Below are 18,593 nucleotides of genomic sequence, written 5' to 3' on the forward strand. Positions count from 1 at the left end.
TGGGATAAGTGGCTCACTGGCTCTTTTGGAGGGTGTTGGGTGGCAGGTGCTAGCTGGGGTAACAAGATGAAAGAGAAGTTTGTTGGGGAAGGGTGGGTACAAGACCAGGTTACACATAAAAAGCCTTGTTTTGCAGCTGTGGATAATGGTGTTATAATGGCCCCACGTTCCTATCTCTCAGCTGCTGCTGGACGACAGAGGATCCATATGCACCTGTTGTCTTTTTCCTATTGTGCCCAGGAAGCGTTAGTGTGCTACACCTCAGGAATGCTCCCCATCCAGAGGCCTGCCTCCTTGTTCTAGGAGAGGGCTTAGCCACAGTGATGGATGTCAGGAGTTGGTAAGGAGGAGCACCAGCAGAGAAGCTTTAGAGGATGAGGTATGGAAAGGGGGGGTTCCTCCAAAGCCAGTGTCCTCTCTCCTCTCGGGGGCTTGTCCGGAGAGCCCTGTCCTAAATCACTGGCCCCAGGGGGAAGGCTGTCCATTGTGAAGAGAGTTTGGCCCCTGCAAGCTGGGCCGCCAGCTGCCGCCGCTGCAGCGTCCGTCCCCCCCCCCAACACACACACACACACCACCACACACACACACATACATCTCCTCCCTATAGCCCCACCACATTCAACACCATGACAATGCTTCTTGTGACCACAGCCATGGGCCAGCAGAGAGCTTAAAAAAGAATCTGTAGAAGACTCTTGAGAAAGGCCAGAGAGCAACACCATATTTTTTGGGCCAAAATTAATGACTACAAACCGAAGGTCGAATTTTACTGCACGACATGGCATTCTGACTCCCAGCCCACTCACACAGACTGAAATATAGAAGAGAACAACAGAGATAGAGATCATGATTTTCTTGTGATTGTGTAAAACTTACTTGTTGTTGGCATTCAGTCAAAAAAAGAAAGCTTATCTGAAGACTTGATGCTCCATGGAAAGATTCAGCATTGTTGATTTTGTTTACTTTAAAGACAAACAAATCTAGGTCCAGATTTTCACAATTCAGCTCACAGACACATCTTCAGCACTTATGAGTGCTGTGTTCCATAAGATCAAATCCAGACGTTAACCATTGAACATGAATATAATCAGCACAGTGGATTTTGCAGACACTGATACTAAGGTATCAAGTCATATTTCTTAACTTTGAAAAGGCTTACACATAATTAGTATTTATTTTATATTTTGATATATATACATATCTATATCTACATATATCTATATCTATTTGAATTTCCCCCAAGGGGGATGAATTTTTCTGTTCGTCTGTATAAATATAGATATATATCTATCTATATATAGATAGATATATATATATTTATATAGATATAAAGATATATGATGATAGTTAGGATATAAAATGTGGTGGTCAGAGTCTGTTCATCTACTGAATCAGCAGCAACAGTTTTAACAGTGTTAAACAGTACAGAACAGTATCTAAAGGATCTTTGAGAGCACATATCTGCATCTGTCCAGACCATTAGTTTCTGACATGGGGTATGTTCTTTAAAATATTTCAAACTTAGTCCCCAAAGAGAAGACACATTGGTAAGGAATCAGCAGAGGGTTTCTTTGCCTTATTTAAGTTATTTGTTGTGAAAGAGCTCTACATTTATCTGAGTCAAACATGTTGACTTGTTACTATAAACTGACACATACACCGACTTTTGGGTGTTTGTTTTTTTATTCCATCCTCCCCCTGCTGCAGCCACTGTTCAAGTCCTGTAGGAGTATTTTTGCATCTATAGCTAAGGGAGACATGCTCCATTGTGCAGCTTGTAATGATGATTGTAATGATGGCTTGTCCATCTTTGATAAGAAACAGCACGCCCCTCATTAAAGGGCCCAGGGACCCGATTCTCATGGCTGCTGGTCCTTTCTTGGAGTTGGACAGCAGGCGAGGGAGGCGAGACGACACCCGTGGCACACGCCTGTTGACCGAGCCACAAAGCAAAAGTGTGTGACACTCACCCCACCCCCGTCGCTCCCATTGTCCTCCTCTCAGGTCCGACAGACAAGAGAAATCCTGTTACACCCCCCCACCACACACACACACATATCCTCAAAAAACAGAACATACAAGCACTCCCCGCCATCCTTTCTCCCTTTGCTTCACAATAAGTTTCACAAATCAGCTGATCTCCTTCTTTGTCACACTTCCAACAGGGGTTGCCCTCATCTCCCTCTCCCCCTCCACTCTCCTACCTCTATAACCTCCCATGTCAGCATAATCTGTTACATAAGGTGAAAATCTATCATTGTGTGGAAAAAAAAAGTGCTTGAGTATTGTGTTTAGCCATTGCCATTGCCATTGGAAGGGGATGGGGGGGGGGTTCTCTTACACTGTTTCATATGCAGACAGTATTTCTTGGAGGTGCTGGAGGAGGAGGGTGTGGCAGGTGGGTGCGGTCTGAGTTTTAGGGATGCTGGACGGTGGTGATGGTCGTGGGATGGAGAGAAGAAGAGGAGGAGGAAGGGGGAGGCACAGAGTGATAGGACCGAGGAAGAGGAGGGGGTTGCAGCGGCTGCCGGGGTCAGGACTGTGTGTCCTGGGAAAGTTGGGTTCTCCATTTAAATCTGCACATGTTGTGGCCTTCTGGTGGCTGCGTGAATGTGCATGGTGACAGATGGCCTCAGCCCATAACTATAGAGTCCAAGAGCCCCGGTCCCCTGAGGGAGAGAGGGACAGAGAGAGAGTTATGAAGAGAGAGATAGGGAGAGGGTGTAGGGGAAGAGGAGAATGTAGCGCTCAGCTGATCCCATCAAAAAGAGAGATGAGGATGGAGGAAAGCAGAGCAAAGAGAGGCAGAGAGGAGTGATGCTGGTGTGTGTTGTACGGGGGAGGGGTGGGCCCTTAATCCCAAACTCTAAAATGAGTTAATGTATTTGCTTGGTCTGCATGCACCAAAAGGGGGCCCAGAGTCCCCAAAGATTCTGATTAGGTGTCTAGTTTATCAGATGTTTGAGGACAAGGAGGGGGAGGGGGAGGGGGGTGTTTCTACAAGAGTTGAATAGCAGCTTTGAATGTTATGTATGTGTGTGTTGATGGGGTTTATGGGTTTGTGGGTACTGTGCCAGCTACTTGTACCAGCCCATGTCTTGATTCACAGGGCTGCTAGATTTCCATGTTTCTCACTGACTTCTTGTTAATCCTGTTAGGCAGTGACGTCAGCTCCTGGTTAAAGATGATTTTTAATGGAGTTATGTCACAGACAATTTGTTCTTCTATATCTGTTTTTAAAGCTCCAGTGTTTAAAATTCAGCGGGATCTGTTTTGATAGAATCTTGTGAAAAATAAAATATTTGTTATCAGAATCTTAGAACCAGCCTTTTTTATAGACATTAATATATAACTGATAAGGAAGGCTGGCTCTGTGACTGACTGTGTAAAGAAGAATGCCGCACAACTTGGTGAACATAAATAATAATATCCTCTACATAATGTAGTGCTGAAACAACATAGTGTGTTCAGTTTGAGGTGTCATCAGCTCTTCTGCAACACAGAATGATTACCTTTGAGATGGATAAAGTTTTTTTTCATTTAATTTACATTCCATATCTAGAGACAGTCCAGGTAAGCTTTTATGCAGTCTGCCATATTGAACCAGCAATGTTTCTACAGTAGCCCAAACAGTAGCTCTAGAGAGGGCCTTTTGTGTATTTTAACTCATTCTCACTCCCAGTTCATCACATACTGATGTTTGATGAGAAGTCTGCTGCATTATTTTGCTATCGTAACTGGATTTTGGATGTTAAGACTGAGATAGGGAGTGAAATAAGTAGTTCTTGAAATGAGTAAGTTCTTATAAGTCTACTTTAGAGGTACAAAAACTTTATTATCATACCCCAGATAAAGCTATAATAATATTATGAAGGGGCCTTGCTTTTAAGGGCCAGATCATCTAAACCACAAAACAGCAGTTTCACACTCTGATGGTTTTCAATGAAGATGACAAAGTATATATGTTTGCTTTACAAGAGGGATTTGTAAGAACTAATACAACTGAGAGTTGAACAGAATTACAAATGAGATGTTCACAGACTTGAAAAAAGGACATTAGAATTGTGCCTGTTTCTAACTGGATCCAAATTCCTTAAGGGTTGAAAAGCAAAATCCTGTACTTTCATTACTATAACAAGTTCTTTGCATGCACAGTGATGCACACAAACACAGTCAAAAGGAAGATAACTTTCACTAAATCAGACAACAAATAGCAGCTCCAAAGAGAAAAGAGGGGAAACAAAAGGATCTCTGCAGCACATTAAATACACACCATGACGAGGTACTAGTACTGGTTGTGGGAAACTGTCTTTTAGCCATCCAGACTAAAACTTTGATGTTCCATATTGTCACTGTGAGACTGTATACTGCCTGTCTATATGTATATATGATGCATTGGTCCCACTCAGTGGTGTCTTCTGGTGCTGTGAGCAACATGGCAACACATTCTGCCTCCCACACACATGCACACTCTGCTGCTGTCTCAACAAGTTGTCCCGCAAACCTCCTCGAGAGGTAACACACTGCTCATTGAGGCGCCTGTCATGAGTCTCCGGAGTCAGGTCTATTTCCCTCTTGTGTCATTTTCTCCTTTTCCTCATGTATATGTCAGTATAGTCTCCACCTATTGAGTTCCAAGTGTGTCAGTGTACTGTGGGTATGGGCGTGGCTGCTGCTCTGCTCCCGCAGGTTCTCCTGATACATCTACCCCGGTCTCGCCTCCACTTAGCGCCAGATCATTGTAACTCATTCAGTGTACAACCGGCCATCTAAATCTGATATTTCCTTTATCTCAGGCCTTCTCCTGAACTAACCCAGTTTCTCTTGTCTCTCCCAAAAATCTCTTTTTGGAAAGCTGTTGCCAAAAACAATGGAGCCTTTATAGCCAGCGTCTGGAAACTACCTACCAACAGCGAAGTAACACCTGATCTTGATTGCTTGGAGGAGCTCTTCCAGGAAATACCTTCCTGAGACCTCGGACCCTGGATCTTGAATCCTGCTTACCTAGAAAACCTGCCTGTCCGCCTGCTCATTGTTGCTGTACACTGCTTCCTGGATCATCACTCCCACCAATAACGTGTTGGTTTCATCTCAGAACTCATATCTTTGTGAATAAACCTGTTGGGTTTTTATCTCCAGCCGACAGTCTGCGTCTTGGTTCTAAAACACTCCCTCGTGACAGCGCCGGCTGGTCTTTAAGATGTTTTTGCTTAACTTGGCTGTGAAGACAATAAAATGAGGTTAAGACGATATAAGACAGGTGTAATGTCTGTGTAGATTCTCAGTGATGGTAATCCTCGGTGCTTGAATTTAAGTCAGTGGAACTTCTTTCCTTGGTTACTGAACACATTTCACCTTCCATTTGGATAAATGGTGTTGCCTTCCAGAACTTAAAGCAGATGTAAGTCAAGTTTATTTGGATATGCACATTTTAAACATCATAAGTTGACCAACGTATAATATAAAGTAAAATGGTGTATTGCACAAAATGAATTATCTCAAGTAATTGTGTTTCTTTGAATACAGATAAAAATTCAAAATCTAGAATATCTAATGTTTTCTATATTTACAAGGAAACTGTATTTTTAAATAATTACAGTAGAATGTTATATTTACATCGTGTTATGCATTGTAATAATTTGAATGAATTCTTAATACATTTTTTATTCTAAGAATGATTTTTAAAATGACGTAGTTGGAAAACTACAAACCCTTATATTCTGTGATGTTCAGTTCTCTTTTAACGCAGGTCATAAAAACAAAAGATAGATGGTATTTTTCCTGTTTGCAGGAGTTTCCCTCCTACACTACAGTTTCCTCTCCCCTGTTTTGACGTTTTAATCTATTTTTAACTCAAGGCTTATTTTCTCTTCCTCTCTCCTTATAGAGGCATTAGAACCTGCTGCTTCCATGAGAGATGATAATTCATGTGTTACATGCAGGTCTGCTCCTTCAGTCTTCCAAGCTTTCATAATTCAACCACTAGAGGGCACCAGAACAGTTCCTCACCTCTTAATATTATTCTTTATGGAGCCTTTGATGGTTTGTTTATCAGATATTACAGGAAAGGAAATATTGAGTGATAGTGTTGAGCACAAGCAGATCCTTTATCTATGTGCTACTGCTTGTAGCCCAGTATTCACGCTGATTTAGAAGAAGGAGCAGATTTTGTCTGCTCTGAGAAGATTTGTTTACTCTTTCAGAAAGGGACATAAAGCATCAATATGCCAACCTCAATGTTTAAATTAACATTACTATCCAAAGGAGAGATTTGGTAGCCTATATTTCACTCTGTGGGATCAAGGATTCTTAAGCTTGGTTCACTTCACTTGGAAATCTCTGGAGGTTCATATGGTGCTGTTCTCGGTAAGCCTCTTAGGAGGCACGACCACAACAGATGTAGGGAGAATGCCAATCAGGAGCTCCTGCTGAGCCGTGAGACTCGACGGCTGTGCCACTGCCTGCTAAGCGTCTCTGCTGCGGTTCACAGAAAACGCACCTAAATTTTATTTGCGTTTCACATTTGCAGCTGACATTGAAAACATCAAGAGGATGGAGCGAGCAGGTCTCCAGAGACCCTGAACCCTCGGTCTGAAGTTAGGCAAAAATATTGTCTGACCGCAGACTGAGCCATGCTGCCACAGGATGTTGGGAAGCAGAAGCCCGGCCGTGTGTCGGACCCCTTTGGAGGCGGAGACGGTCTTCAGGTCCCGCCACGGCGCTTGAAGAACCGGGATTGTCCTGTGAGCACGAAGCGCCGGCGGTCCGGTTCCGCACCGGAGCGTAAGGTGAACTGCGTCCTAGTTGGCGACGGAGCAGTGGGAAAGACAAGTCTCATTGTCAGCTACACGACCAACGGATACCCCACAGAATATGTCCCGACAGCGTTTGACAACTTTACAGGTAATATCTCACTTCTGTCCTGCTGGTTTTCAACAATACGTCCAGATACATAGTTTGTAGTTCGAGTACATATAATATCGCATCTCTCTGAAAGACAGGAAGGTTGTTGCTACTGTGAAAGAAATTTACAGCTCACAGTCATCTTTGCTCTTTTGATCTTTCTAGTGATGGTTGTGGTTGACGGGAAACCAGTGAGAGTGCAGCTGTGCGACACAGCTGGACAGGTGAGCTGCGCCTTTTCTCTGTCATTGGTTTTCTTACATATCAAATATCAGCTGCTCATCAGTTCACATATCTTAACGTGTGGTAGCTGTATAAAAGAGCTTACTCTTTAGATAAACAGACTGCGAATGTCATCACATGATGAATTCAACGCTTTTTACCCTCTACTGTGTCACCATGATAGAACTGGAGGCTGGATGATGGATCAGTTTATGTAAATCATTAATGATCAATGAGTCATTACTGGTCTTCCCCTTTTGAAGGGCTTCTATGTTTGTATCGCCTGCCCCCTCCAGCCTGATTTTTGTCCTAGACTTAAATACCATCATGTAACCCTGTAAGCTCTCAGTTTACAACGCCCGTGCAGGAATTGCGTCCATCTGTCACCTTGTGCTTCATCCTCCTCCTTTGGTTGAGTGGCTCTGCAAGTCACTATCCTGGTCTTTCTTCTTTCCCACGAGCATCCTCGTTTTCACAAGTATAAACATCTGTAATAGATTTAGAGAAAAAAAGTCTGTCTGTTTTAGGCATAATATCCATATTAAAGCAACACACCTTTGTTCAATTAAATTCAATTAAATTCAATTAAATTAAATTTTATTCATATAGCGCCAGATTACAACAGTTGTCATCTCAAGGCACTTAAGTAATATAGTCCAATTCAAGCCAATTGGAATTCAATTCATTGTAATCATAATCCAATTAATTCATATAGAGCCAATTCAAAAAATAATATCCTAACTAAGGAAACCAACAGATTGCACCGAAAGTTGTCTTCAGTCCAATCTCCCGTCCTGAGCGTGCCTGAGGCGACTGTGGAAAGGAACGACTCCCTTTTAACAGGAAGAAACCTCTGGCAGAACCAGAACCAGGAAGGGTCTGACCCATCCACCTTGACCAGCTGGGGTTTGAGAAGACAGAAAAGAGGGAAAAGAGGGGGGAAAAACACCATAACGCCATTCAAAGGATATCTGTTGGAACAGGGAAACACAAGATAATAACCACAATAATGTCACATGTACATAATATCATTTGAGAAATTAAACAGGGGGAAAAAGAGAGCAAAGTGAGGAAAGGTGAGACAGATGAGGTCCCCCAGGACATGTTCACACCATGTCCATATTATCCGGAATAATTCAAACACATTTTCCAAACAAACGGTTCCCATAACATTATTTTTCAAAGGGGGAATTTACCCTACAAGAAGATTTGAAAATAAAAAAAAAAAGCACTGGACTCATCATGTTAACAAAAACGGTTTCAAATTAATAAGATACCTACAAATACCTGAATTGTTTAACTTTTCAATCAAGGACACTTAAGACCAGATAAATCCAGGTCTAAAGGTTCAGATAAAAAATTGGTGTTATTTACTTAGTCGAGTCCAAGAAGAGATTTATGTCCTGTTTCAGTTTTCTTGCTCTAATAAACAATAAAGACACAAAGTAATCGTCAAATTCCTCCTCAAAGGGGTGTGGTTTGCCTTAGATCCATCTCAGAGCGGTGGGGAGATCACATCATGGTAAGATGTGTAATCTTCACATCACAGGACAAGCAAATACTTTCCTCACAACTGTCAAACCTCAAATCTCAGGCCAACAGTTTAACCACATTTTGCATACGTTATGCAGTCACAGGCTGAAATATCTTATTCCTCTGTCCTCACAGTGCTTGCTTCTTTCTTTTTATTGATTTTTATTAAATCAGTAGCTGTCAAAATGTACAAGTTGTCTATTATTTTCCTCATAAACCACAAACAGTACTGTATTCACTGGTGCCAAGACACCAAATCTGCAGCTGATTCTCCCACTAAATGAGCAATATTTTAGGTCTGACTTTTTTTTTCATCTTTTGTGGGAGGAATTTAAAGTAGACAGACTTTTTGTTGATGTTGCTTTACATGTGATTAGGAAATACATGGAATACATCTACCTTCATTCTGCAAAAGGACACGAATGTTTCTGAACTGGCGATTCTGTTTTCCTCACACAGGATGAATTGGAGCGCCTCCGGCCGTTGTGCTACAGAAACGCTGATGTCTTCCTTCTGTGCTACAGCGTGGTCCGTCCTTGTTCTTTCCGTAACCTGACCAACAAATGGGTTCCTGAGATCCGTCAGCACTGTCCTGGCGTGCCTCTGATCCTGGTTGGAACCCAACTGGACCTGAGAGAAGACGTGAAGGTGCTGATCCACCTGGCACAGAACCAGCAGCGGCCAGTGGGCACAGAGGAGGGCCAGCGGCTGGCCCAGGAGCTTGGGGCAGTGAGTTTTGCGGAGTGCTCGGCCCTGACTCAGAAGAACCTGAAGGACACTTTTGATTCAGCAATCTTGGCCAGCTTCCAGCAGACAGACAGTAACATCATCCAGCAGCAGAGTCTCACTCTGAGGAGGAAGACTCCTGATAAGATCAAGACCCTCACAGAAACATGGTGGAGAAAGATTAACTGTCTGATGGGAGAGCAGGGCTGTGAAGTCAAATGAGTTCCAAAGCACAGTTCATTTATGTTTGCTTCTGGTTTTGCCTGCTGACTGTGGGGGCAGATGGGTGAAGGTGATCACAGCACAGGACAACACAACAAGACTCAGATGGAGTTCAAATATGTTTGTCTTTTACACTTTGACACCCTAACATTACAAGTACTTTGTTTTACGGTTCATTTGTTGATTATTATTTATTTAGATGATTTATTTATCAGAGAAATATATTTATTAATTTGTAAATCTATTATACAGCATGATGTTGTTGTGCACTCTGAAGCCTTTGTTAACGTTTATTAGCGCTGTACACATGATCAATTTACTGTACAATTAACAAATGTTAAATACAAACTCTTAAGCAATTGCCTGATTTTTTCAGCCTATTTGCTGCACAGCTTTTTCCCTTCAGCTTTCACCAGACAAACACATAATTTGTTACAGCATTATCAGAGGGATGTGTTGACTGTTACATCAACTCTCTGATCCTCTTGACCATCAACACTCAACAAGACAAAAATGCATCTTGACCTCAGAAATCAGGCTGTAAGAGGGTGATTTTACAAGAACTTCAAGCTAACTGAAAGATCCAGACTTCACTCAGCTTTTCTCTCTGATTCAGAGTCAGCCTGCTGAAGCCTCCTCTAATAGAAGCAGACAGGACCACCTGGACTGGATTACACCAACATATGGAGCCTAATGTCATCCCCACAATTGAATCACACCTTTGGGAGCAAAACAAGCTAATTGCTCCACTTTTACAGCATAAACTGGTTGTGCCTGAGCGTCTGTAGCTCACAGCAGTGTTTTCTTTTCATTAATTAATTAGGATATGTTTATCTTCATGTTTTCTCCAGTCTTAACTCTTATCTAAACCTCACTTGACATTACAACCATCAGTTAAAAAAAGTAGTGATCATGATATCATCACTAAAATCAGGTCAATGAAATTTATGACATCAGAGGAAAACAGTATTCTTAGACTTGACTTTTTGGAGTTAATTTCCTCATCTTGAGACTATTTATGACTTATCAATATGAGCACCATGCTCTCCAGAAATGAATCAGGAGGGGAGAAATCTGTTTAACAGGCGACTGTACTTGGCCTGGCCTACATGCAGGCACAAGCAGCTTCCAAGACTTGACAGGCAGGTGTGGTTACCTCTCGGGCAATCTGGCAGCTGCTACTGATCAGCTTACGACTGGGAGCTACAGAGGGTGGGCACGCAGATGCAGCAGGTGAAGCACCGATTAACTAGAATCTGCTCCCCAATTAAACGGCGTATCAGCCAGTGCATGGGTGCAGATCCCGAGGGGGGGCATGTCCCCCAAATTTCTGAAAAACATGAATTGTACCCCTGAATAAAAATACCCTAAACTATTCAAAATTGAACAAATGTATTTTCAGACTTCACATTCTTCACATTTTAGATTCACATCTAAGAAGAAATGATTGAAATGGTGGAACAAATAATGTTTGACAAATATAGTGTGGTGTATTGGGGATGGTCATCTTCAAACAGCCTATGTGTAGATGATGCAGGAAGAACTCTGCTGACACAGACTTAGTCGAACACAGAAACTTTTATTGTCAACCAGGTCCGTATCAGAATTACAAAATGATGCATCAAGTCTGGAGAGATGTTTCAATTCCGAATCCCCGCAGTATCTCTGCCTCACTGTGGGTGTGCTTTTGAGTAAGTAGGATCTGTCTGTTTTTTGGTGACCTTGAAGATGTTGCCTGTTCCCATCAACAGGCACAAAGCCCGGATATGGTGTGTGCTGAGCCTCTTCTGGACACATTAACTGGGGAGTGTGTTATTCTCAAGATGTCCTATTTTATCCCGAAACTCCCCTACACAGCTGGCAGTTATCAGACACTACATATTTCTTATCTTTTCCCAAAACTCCTTTGCACAGTTGGTAAATATCAGACACTTTAGCCTCTACGAAGTTGGGATTTATGGTGGCATGGTATGAGTTGCATACAGGCAAAAAAAGAAAAAAAAAAATCACTTTTGTGTCCCTCCCAATCCTGACATCGGATCTGCACCACTGAGCCAGCGCCTACGCCAGGTGTCATACCGAGAACTGCCTCTCCGTCGAAAACTGTATGCCCATCGTGGGAACGTGCACAGGTATATAAACAGAGCCTATCGGTGTTGTGCCTAAAGTGACTGTATACCAGAAATTAATTGTACGCCACAGCTTGTTAAAGCTGTCACACTCGTTTTCATCCTGTTTCTGAGGTCTGCGACAGTTCCTCTCAGCATCAAAAAGACACAACATGCACATACATATGACATCATGTCCAGGATAACAGAAAAGGTGCATTTTTATGAATTGTTAATGCTGCAATGGATTAAATACAAGTGCAGATGAAGAGGTTTGCATTGTATTTAAACATGATATTCAGACATGAGGCTGCTTTACCGTTTTGGCTCCGTGCATTTGCTTTGCCTTCTGTTTGTTTCTCTTCAGAAACTACAGTGCAGTTAAGATGATGGATGTATCGATGATTTATGAAATAAAAATATCTTTGGATTTATGTTCATGTTTGAGGATTATTTACTGCTCACTAATATAGATCATTATTAATTAAGCCATTCTAATGTTGTAATGACATATTGATGATATATTTGCAAAATAACTAGCTATTTTGTACATACATTTTGCTCACCATGTTTTTCCCACCATTTACAATACTGTCAAAGGAGCCCTATAAGCATTTACAGCACTATATCAATAGCCAAAATGGATTACAGTTGGTACAGTTGTGAAATTGCTAAATTTCATTTAAGAAAGTATTATTGCACAGATTATATGCTAGATATGTATACCCCTCAACAATGTATTTAAATGGGCATTATGGGACAGCAGTTATTTGCTTGCTAAAATATTATCAGGGCTCCCAGTTTGAGACTGAAAATTAATTTCTGCCTTAAAAATGGCTTGATTTCATTCAAGAGTCTCATATCAAGAGTATAACACGCCCAAGCTCTTAAACTGCCAAAAAGTAATTACAGCTCCAATCTAGAGTGAAAGGGCTGTCTTGAAATGGCTTAAATTCGATCAAGGGCTTTATATTTTAAAGATCTTCTGTGTATCACAGTTCATCTCTGCCTCACCACTCTGCACCTGCCTGCTTCAATCAGCCAATCAGACACACCCCTCTCATCAAGCCAATTCCACTCACCTGTGCTCTCTGCGCTGCTCTGGCTGTATTTAAGCCCCAGCTCCACACTCATTCATTGCCAGATTGTTCTTGATGCTTGCAGACTCTCCAGCATTTCTGTGCCTGAGATCCTGGTTTTGACCTTGCTTGCCTCTGACTACCCTGTGTCATGGATCTTCTGGAAATAACCTCAGTCTTCTGTCCCTTTCTGGATTCTGCCTGTCTGCTCCCTTGGCTTTCCGGTGATAACCTCATTTAGCTCTACAGAGTGAGTGTTACTCTTGTCTCCTCTGTGGCTTCCTGCAGTTCTGTGACTGTGATTATTCCTTCACTGAGTGAGTACAAGACTGAGTTTCACAGACATTACTCACCAGTGTCCTGGTCTGGGTCGGCTGGGCCTAACCTCCAATCCTCACTAAAGACTGTTAAAGGCCAACAGCCAGAAGACAGACTATTTTGCCTGCTGCCATTGTTTCCTGGATGTGTGCTAATAAAGTTTGTTACCAATTATACCTGCCTGTCTTTGTGATGCCATTGGTTCAAACCAAACCCTGTACACTGATCTTAAATGCGTTACACTTCTGTAACACTTGATTTATAACCTTATGGTTATATTTTCTTACCATCTTTCCTTAACACAATTTCTATTAAAGTCAAGGAAAATAATTCAGGAAAAGACGAGGCCACTTTTTGACTGTTTCACCAGAAGCCCAGTTTAACAAAATGTACAGGTGACATGTACCTAGTCCAAATGTCCAAACTGTAGGAGTACCACAACAAAAGCTGCAGAAATTGCCAGATGGTGTTGTTTTACTTTGCCTGTTGATCTGTATAGGGTCGGATTTATACGATATAATACCAACCTTCAACTTTGTGTTCTTAAGTATTCAAGCGCAATTTTAAAAAAAAAAAAAAAAAAAAAAAAAAAAATCCCTAACTCTATGTAGCTATGTTTATGCCTAATGCTAACCAACGGAAACTGAGGAGGAAAGTGAAATATCCTTTGGACATTCTTGGATTGAATAGAACTCAAACTTAATTTTCTAACATAACTGTCCACAATGTTATGTCACCTACTGTATGTCCCAATAAGCATTTATTAACATGTTTTTGTGCAAATTGCTTTTGTGGTACTTTAATCTTTTGCGAAACGTATGTTAACGGCATGTTATGATTTTGAAAGGCACAGATAGACATGTTGGAGATCAATAAGTTTAGTGACTTTACAATTTTCAAGCCATGAAGGCTTGAAAAGTTAAGCCTCTTTCATGCCAGGGAGGGGTGCTATTTGGTAGATTACTTAACACATCTACCCGAATGCACATGTGCATCTTAGAACCATTTTATACCTTCGTGGAAGTATCTGTCTGTCACTCTGTGTCCATAGATGGAGATTTTTTTTTTTCAAAGCTTCGTCCACTTTGAATTCAATTTTATTTATATAGCGCCACATTACAACAATTGTCATCTCAAGGCACTTAAGTAATATAGTCCAATTCAATTCATTGCAATCATAATCCAATTAATTCATATAGAGCCAATTCAAAAATGAATATCCTAGCTAAGGAAACCAACAGATTGCACCGAAACTTGTCTTCAGTCCAATCTCCCGTCCTGAGCGTGCCTGTGGCGACTGTGGAAAGGAACGACTCCCTTTTAACAGGAAGAAACCTCTGGCAGAACCAGACTCAGGAAGGGTGGCCATCCACCTTGACCAGCTGGGGTTTGAGAAGACGGAAAACACCATAACGCCATTCAAAGGATATCTGTTGGAACAGGGAAACATACGTTAATAACCACAATAATGTCACATGTAAATAATATCAATTGTGAAATTAAACAGAGGGAAAAAGAGAGCAAAGTGAGGAAAGGTGTGACAGATGAGGTCCCCCAGCAGTCTAAGCCTATAGCAGTTTAACTATGGGATGTTTCAGGATTACCTGAGCCATCCCTGAGAATTCTGTGTTTTCCACAGCAGAGCAAAGCTAAAAGAACAACAGTGCTGACACATCTAGCACTACACGACTGAGATTGTACCGCATTTTTATGGGACCGTCCCAAGTGGCACCAAAACTCTATAAGACGTAGATGTGTGTTTGTGAAGCACTAACAGAAGGAATACAGAGATAGACATTCAGCCCTTATCTAATCAAAAATGCAAATGTTCATGTGTCATTAACATATTGTTTGCACATTAAGTATTGTTGGGGGAATCAAGCAAGAGCTTGATTACTTATTAGCAAATATTAATAAGGGTTCAAAGACAGTTATTAATATTCAGTCAAATTATTAATGAAAATTATCACCTTTGTAGCACCACCGACTTATATCAGAAGCAAATTTGAGCACTGACATTCACGACCAGCAGTTCTCACAGTGAAACATACACAATGACCACACAACTTCTCCTTTGAAATAGCACAATATAATTTATTGAAGTTGGCACAATGATTAAATCAATGGTGCTTTCATTAATAAACCCTATTGTCTACTAAGCTAATCCTATGTACAATATAAATAAGCAATGAGAGAAGGACCATGAGACTTTGTGTATGTGTGGACGTGTGTATTGGTGAGGGGAGGGGAGGACACAGAGACAAAATAGCAGCTGTGATCATATGATTGTGAGGGCAGAAGATGGCGGCTGTGACCATGTGCTTGGTAACTCATGTGTTAGCCAGAGAAGCTACAACAATGGGGATGTGTAACCCATGTGTTAGCGGGAGATTTCTGGTCTCTTTGTCTGTGTATGTATGTTGCCAACATGTAAAAGTGAATTGCAAAATGATACACAACAAAACGACCATGCAGGGTAGGATGTTCAGATCCCTATCTGGATGTCAAGTTCTAGTTAACAAAGACTTCAAGGGTTAATGTGTGACTGATGTTTGAAGGTGCCAGGTTAAACAAAAGAGTTAGTTTGCATGCAAGATCATAACTAACATCAACTTGACTAAAATGAACCTTACTTTCCAAATATTATCACCATGAAACCTTAGCAAAGACAAGTCAGTACAATGTACTTTCAGAACAAAGGATGTCCTAAGCTTAGCCGTATGGCACTGATGCCAATGTTAATGCCCAGTGTGTTCTATTGTTACCACAGTCCTTGGAAAATGTTCAGTCCTTGAAGAGAAGGGTTGGAAACCCTATGTCCAGTCAAAGTCCAGTCTTTGGTGTGAATCCCTTTTGCTCACTAGAAGAAAAATTCTGGTCGCTTCTTCTGGTCTGGTTGGAGTTAGGGTAGCAGTCTGATAGGGTTTTACTGAATGAATCAGGGGGAGTTGCTAACCTTGAAAGGAAGCCAAGGACTTTCAGAGAAAAATCCAATTTCCTCCACAGATGAATGACTTAAGTTGGGGAGGTCCCCAACTGTATACATTGTTTGTAAATTGTTTATGTGTACCTAATATATTGTTAACATGTGACAAATTATTGGGTATTTTACAACTTTCACATCTATATGGCCCTATAGGTCTATTGCCCAGTCTGATCATATCAGTTGCCTTAATTCTCTGCAAAATTAATCTCCTCTCTCAGGGTGTCGCATGTTGTTCCATGACCAGAGTACAATAAACATTTCCATCTTCATCCACTAGGCACAAGTAAGAGCACTAACTATAACCAGATGTGCTTGCATCAGAAAGGTGATGCAGCTCCCCATGTAAGTCCTTTCCAAGATCATCTGGCACATAGCAACATGGAATCTTGATCTTCTCCAAATTTATTATATCATCGTTTCCACACTGACTGTAATTTCGTAGTCAGAGTTATCCCATACTGCACCATCCCTGTACATTTGCTGAGGAACTCTCTTTCCAGTGAGCCGGAATAGGGAAACATATTCTAGTGGGTCATAAATAGTATGCCGGTATGCTCTGCTAATAGTATGCCTTGTCGTGTCTCTGTTTGGTCTTTTTTTTTTCTTCATTCTTTTTTATTTTAAGGTTGTAAAACTGATTTGAACCAGTTTGATATGTTCTTTCAAACAATGTTTTTCACTCTGTGACTGACCAGTGTCAGTTGTCATCCCAGCTCAAATTAATTTAGTTTAAAACATGTAGAGGCAAAATCCAACCTATTTTAAAAAAGAAAAGTGGGATGATAACTGCAGGAATTGTTAACTATCTGTTGTGCTTCCTATGTTATGCAAACCTTTAAGGAAGTCTGAAAGCAGAGCAGCAACGCAGCGAGTAGTTTCCTTTTTTTTTCTTTCCCTTTTTTTTTTCCCCTTGTCCTGTCCAGCATTATGGCAGCAGAATTGTAATCTGCTTTGCCAAGAGAAGCTTGATGAATGTAAAGCTCCCCTTGATGCCCATCAACTGCTTATTTATTTACTTTTGTTACAATACTTAACATGTAATTGTGCTGAACCAGAAAAGGGGACAGGGAAAGAGGAAGAGCAAAGGAAAAGAAACGGAACAGAAATAGAAAGAAACAGTAGCAGCAATCACATATGACACAACTGTGGATATGGATGACCTCAAACCACAGGACAACACAACAACTGCTTACTACAACAGCATGATACTGGGCTAATGAATGTGTGTGTGTGTGTGTGGGTGTGTGGGTGTGTGTGTGTGTGTGGGTGTGTGGGTGTGTGGGTGTGTGCATGAACCTGCGATACACAGGTCCCATATGATAACCGTGCTTATTTATGAGTGTATAAGTGTACAGGGCCACAATCCCCAACCACCCCCCAGCAATCAGAAGCAGGCAGAGAGGGCCACAAGACCCAGGCCACCAGCAGTCCCCACAGAGCACAGAACACGGTAAGCCCACTGCTGGGACAACCACGCATCTACCCAAAAGACTGCAGAGGAAGTCCCCAGACAGAGCCCCCACAAGCATAGGGCAAAGGCCCCCCGGGAACCAGGAGCAACAGCCCACCGAACCCCCCAGGCCCCCGCCACCCAGACATGGGTCGTTTGTTAGACCCAGGCCCTAAGAGCCAGAGCGCTCCCAAATCCCCCGGCAGAGGCCCCACCCAATACCCGAGAGGTCCAGGTGCCCCAGACAGCCAAGCACAGGGGGCCAGCGCATGCCCCTGTGCCCCGGGAGTCAAGACGTGCCCATAGGTGGGTGAAGCCGCGAGCAGAGGCAAAACTGTATATATATATATATATATATATATATATATATATATATATATAAATAAAATGAACCATTTATTAAAATGATATGACCAAAGACATGAACCTTAAGACAAGAGTAGAAATTATTTGAATATAGAGGATTATATAGGAAACATTGAGTGAATTGAAAAGAAACAGTAGATGAAAAAGATGGATGTATGACTTCTGTTTTGTTGCAGGATCATGGAAATAAGCTGCGGCCTATAGCTTATTTTTCTTCAAAACTGGACCCCGTGGCTGCAGGTCTCCCAAGATGTATCAGATCTGTGGCGGCAGCTGAAAAGGCAGTTATGGCCTCCAGAGACATTGTGGGCTATTCTGATGTAGCTCTCCTGGTCCCACATGATGTGTCCATGATTTTACTTGAACAAAAGACTTCTTACCTCTCCACAGCACGATGGCTACGATACAACAAAACACTTTTAGAAATGCCTAACATCACTGTCAAACACCCTGTGTTAAAACCTGCCACCCTCCTCCCCACACCAGATGACAGAACACAACATAACTGTGTTGCTGTCCCCCAACCGGTTTGCTTGCCAAGAAACAACATTAACAAATCCTGATTTGGTTCTCTTTGCAGATGGATCAGCTTCACGTGACCCACAAACGGGTCACAACAGAGTTGGTTTTACTGTTGTCACTAATCATGAAACTCTTCTCTCCAGCTCACTCCCTCCTCA

General features: G+C 41.8%; 1 protein-coding gene across 1 annotated transcript; it reads left to right on the forward strand.

The window, feature by feature from the left end:
- The first annotated feature begins 6,389 nt into the window (after positions 1-6,389).
- LOC140305131 (rho-related GTP-binding protein RhoU-like) lies at positions 6,390-9,880 on the forward strand. Its single transcript, XM_072383893.1, has 3 exons — positions 6,390-6,903; positions 7,069-7,127; positions 9,118-9,880. Exons 1-3 carry the CDS (start codon positions 6,633-6,635, stop codon positions 9,604-9,606), a joined length of 819 nt encoding a protein of 272 aa, XP_072239994.1. The 5' UTR covers positions 6,390-6,632; the 3' UTR covers positions 9,607-9,880.
- The last annotated feature ends 8,713 nt before the right edge of the window (positions 9,881-18,593 follow it).

This window comes from Leuresthes tenuis, unplaced genomic scaffold (genome assembly GCF_036924035.1).
Source record: "Leuresthes tenuis unplaced genomic scaffold, fLeuTen1.0.hap1 SCAF_4, whole genome shotgun sequence".
In the NCBI taxonomy this organism is placed as follows: domain Eukaryota; kingdom Metazoa; phylum Chordata; class Actinopteri; order Atheriniformes; family Atherinopsidae; genus Leuresthes; species Leuresthes tenuis.

Coding starts and splice junctions, on each gene's coding strand:
- LOC140305131 (XM_072383893.1), top strand. CDS start 6,633: ATGCTGCCACAGGATGTTGGGAAGCAGAAGCCCGGCCGTGTGTCGGAC. Junction 6,904..7,068: donor AGCGTTTGACAACTTTACAG/GTAATATCTCAC, acceptor TGATCTTTCTAG/TGATGGTTGTGGTTGACGGG. Junction 7,128..9,117: donor TGTGCGACACAGCTGGACAG/GTGAGCTGCGCC, acceptor TTCCTCACACAG/GATGAATTGGAGCGCCTCCG.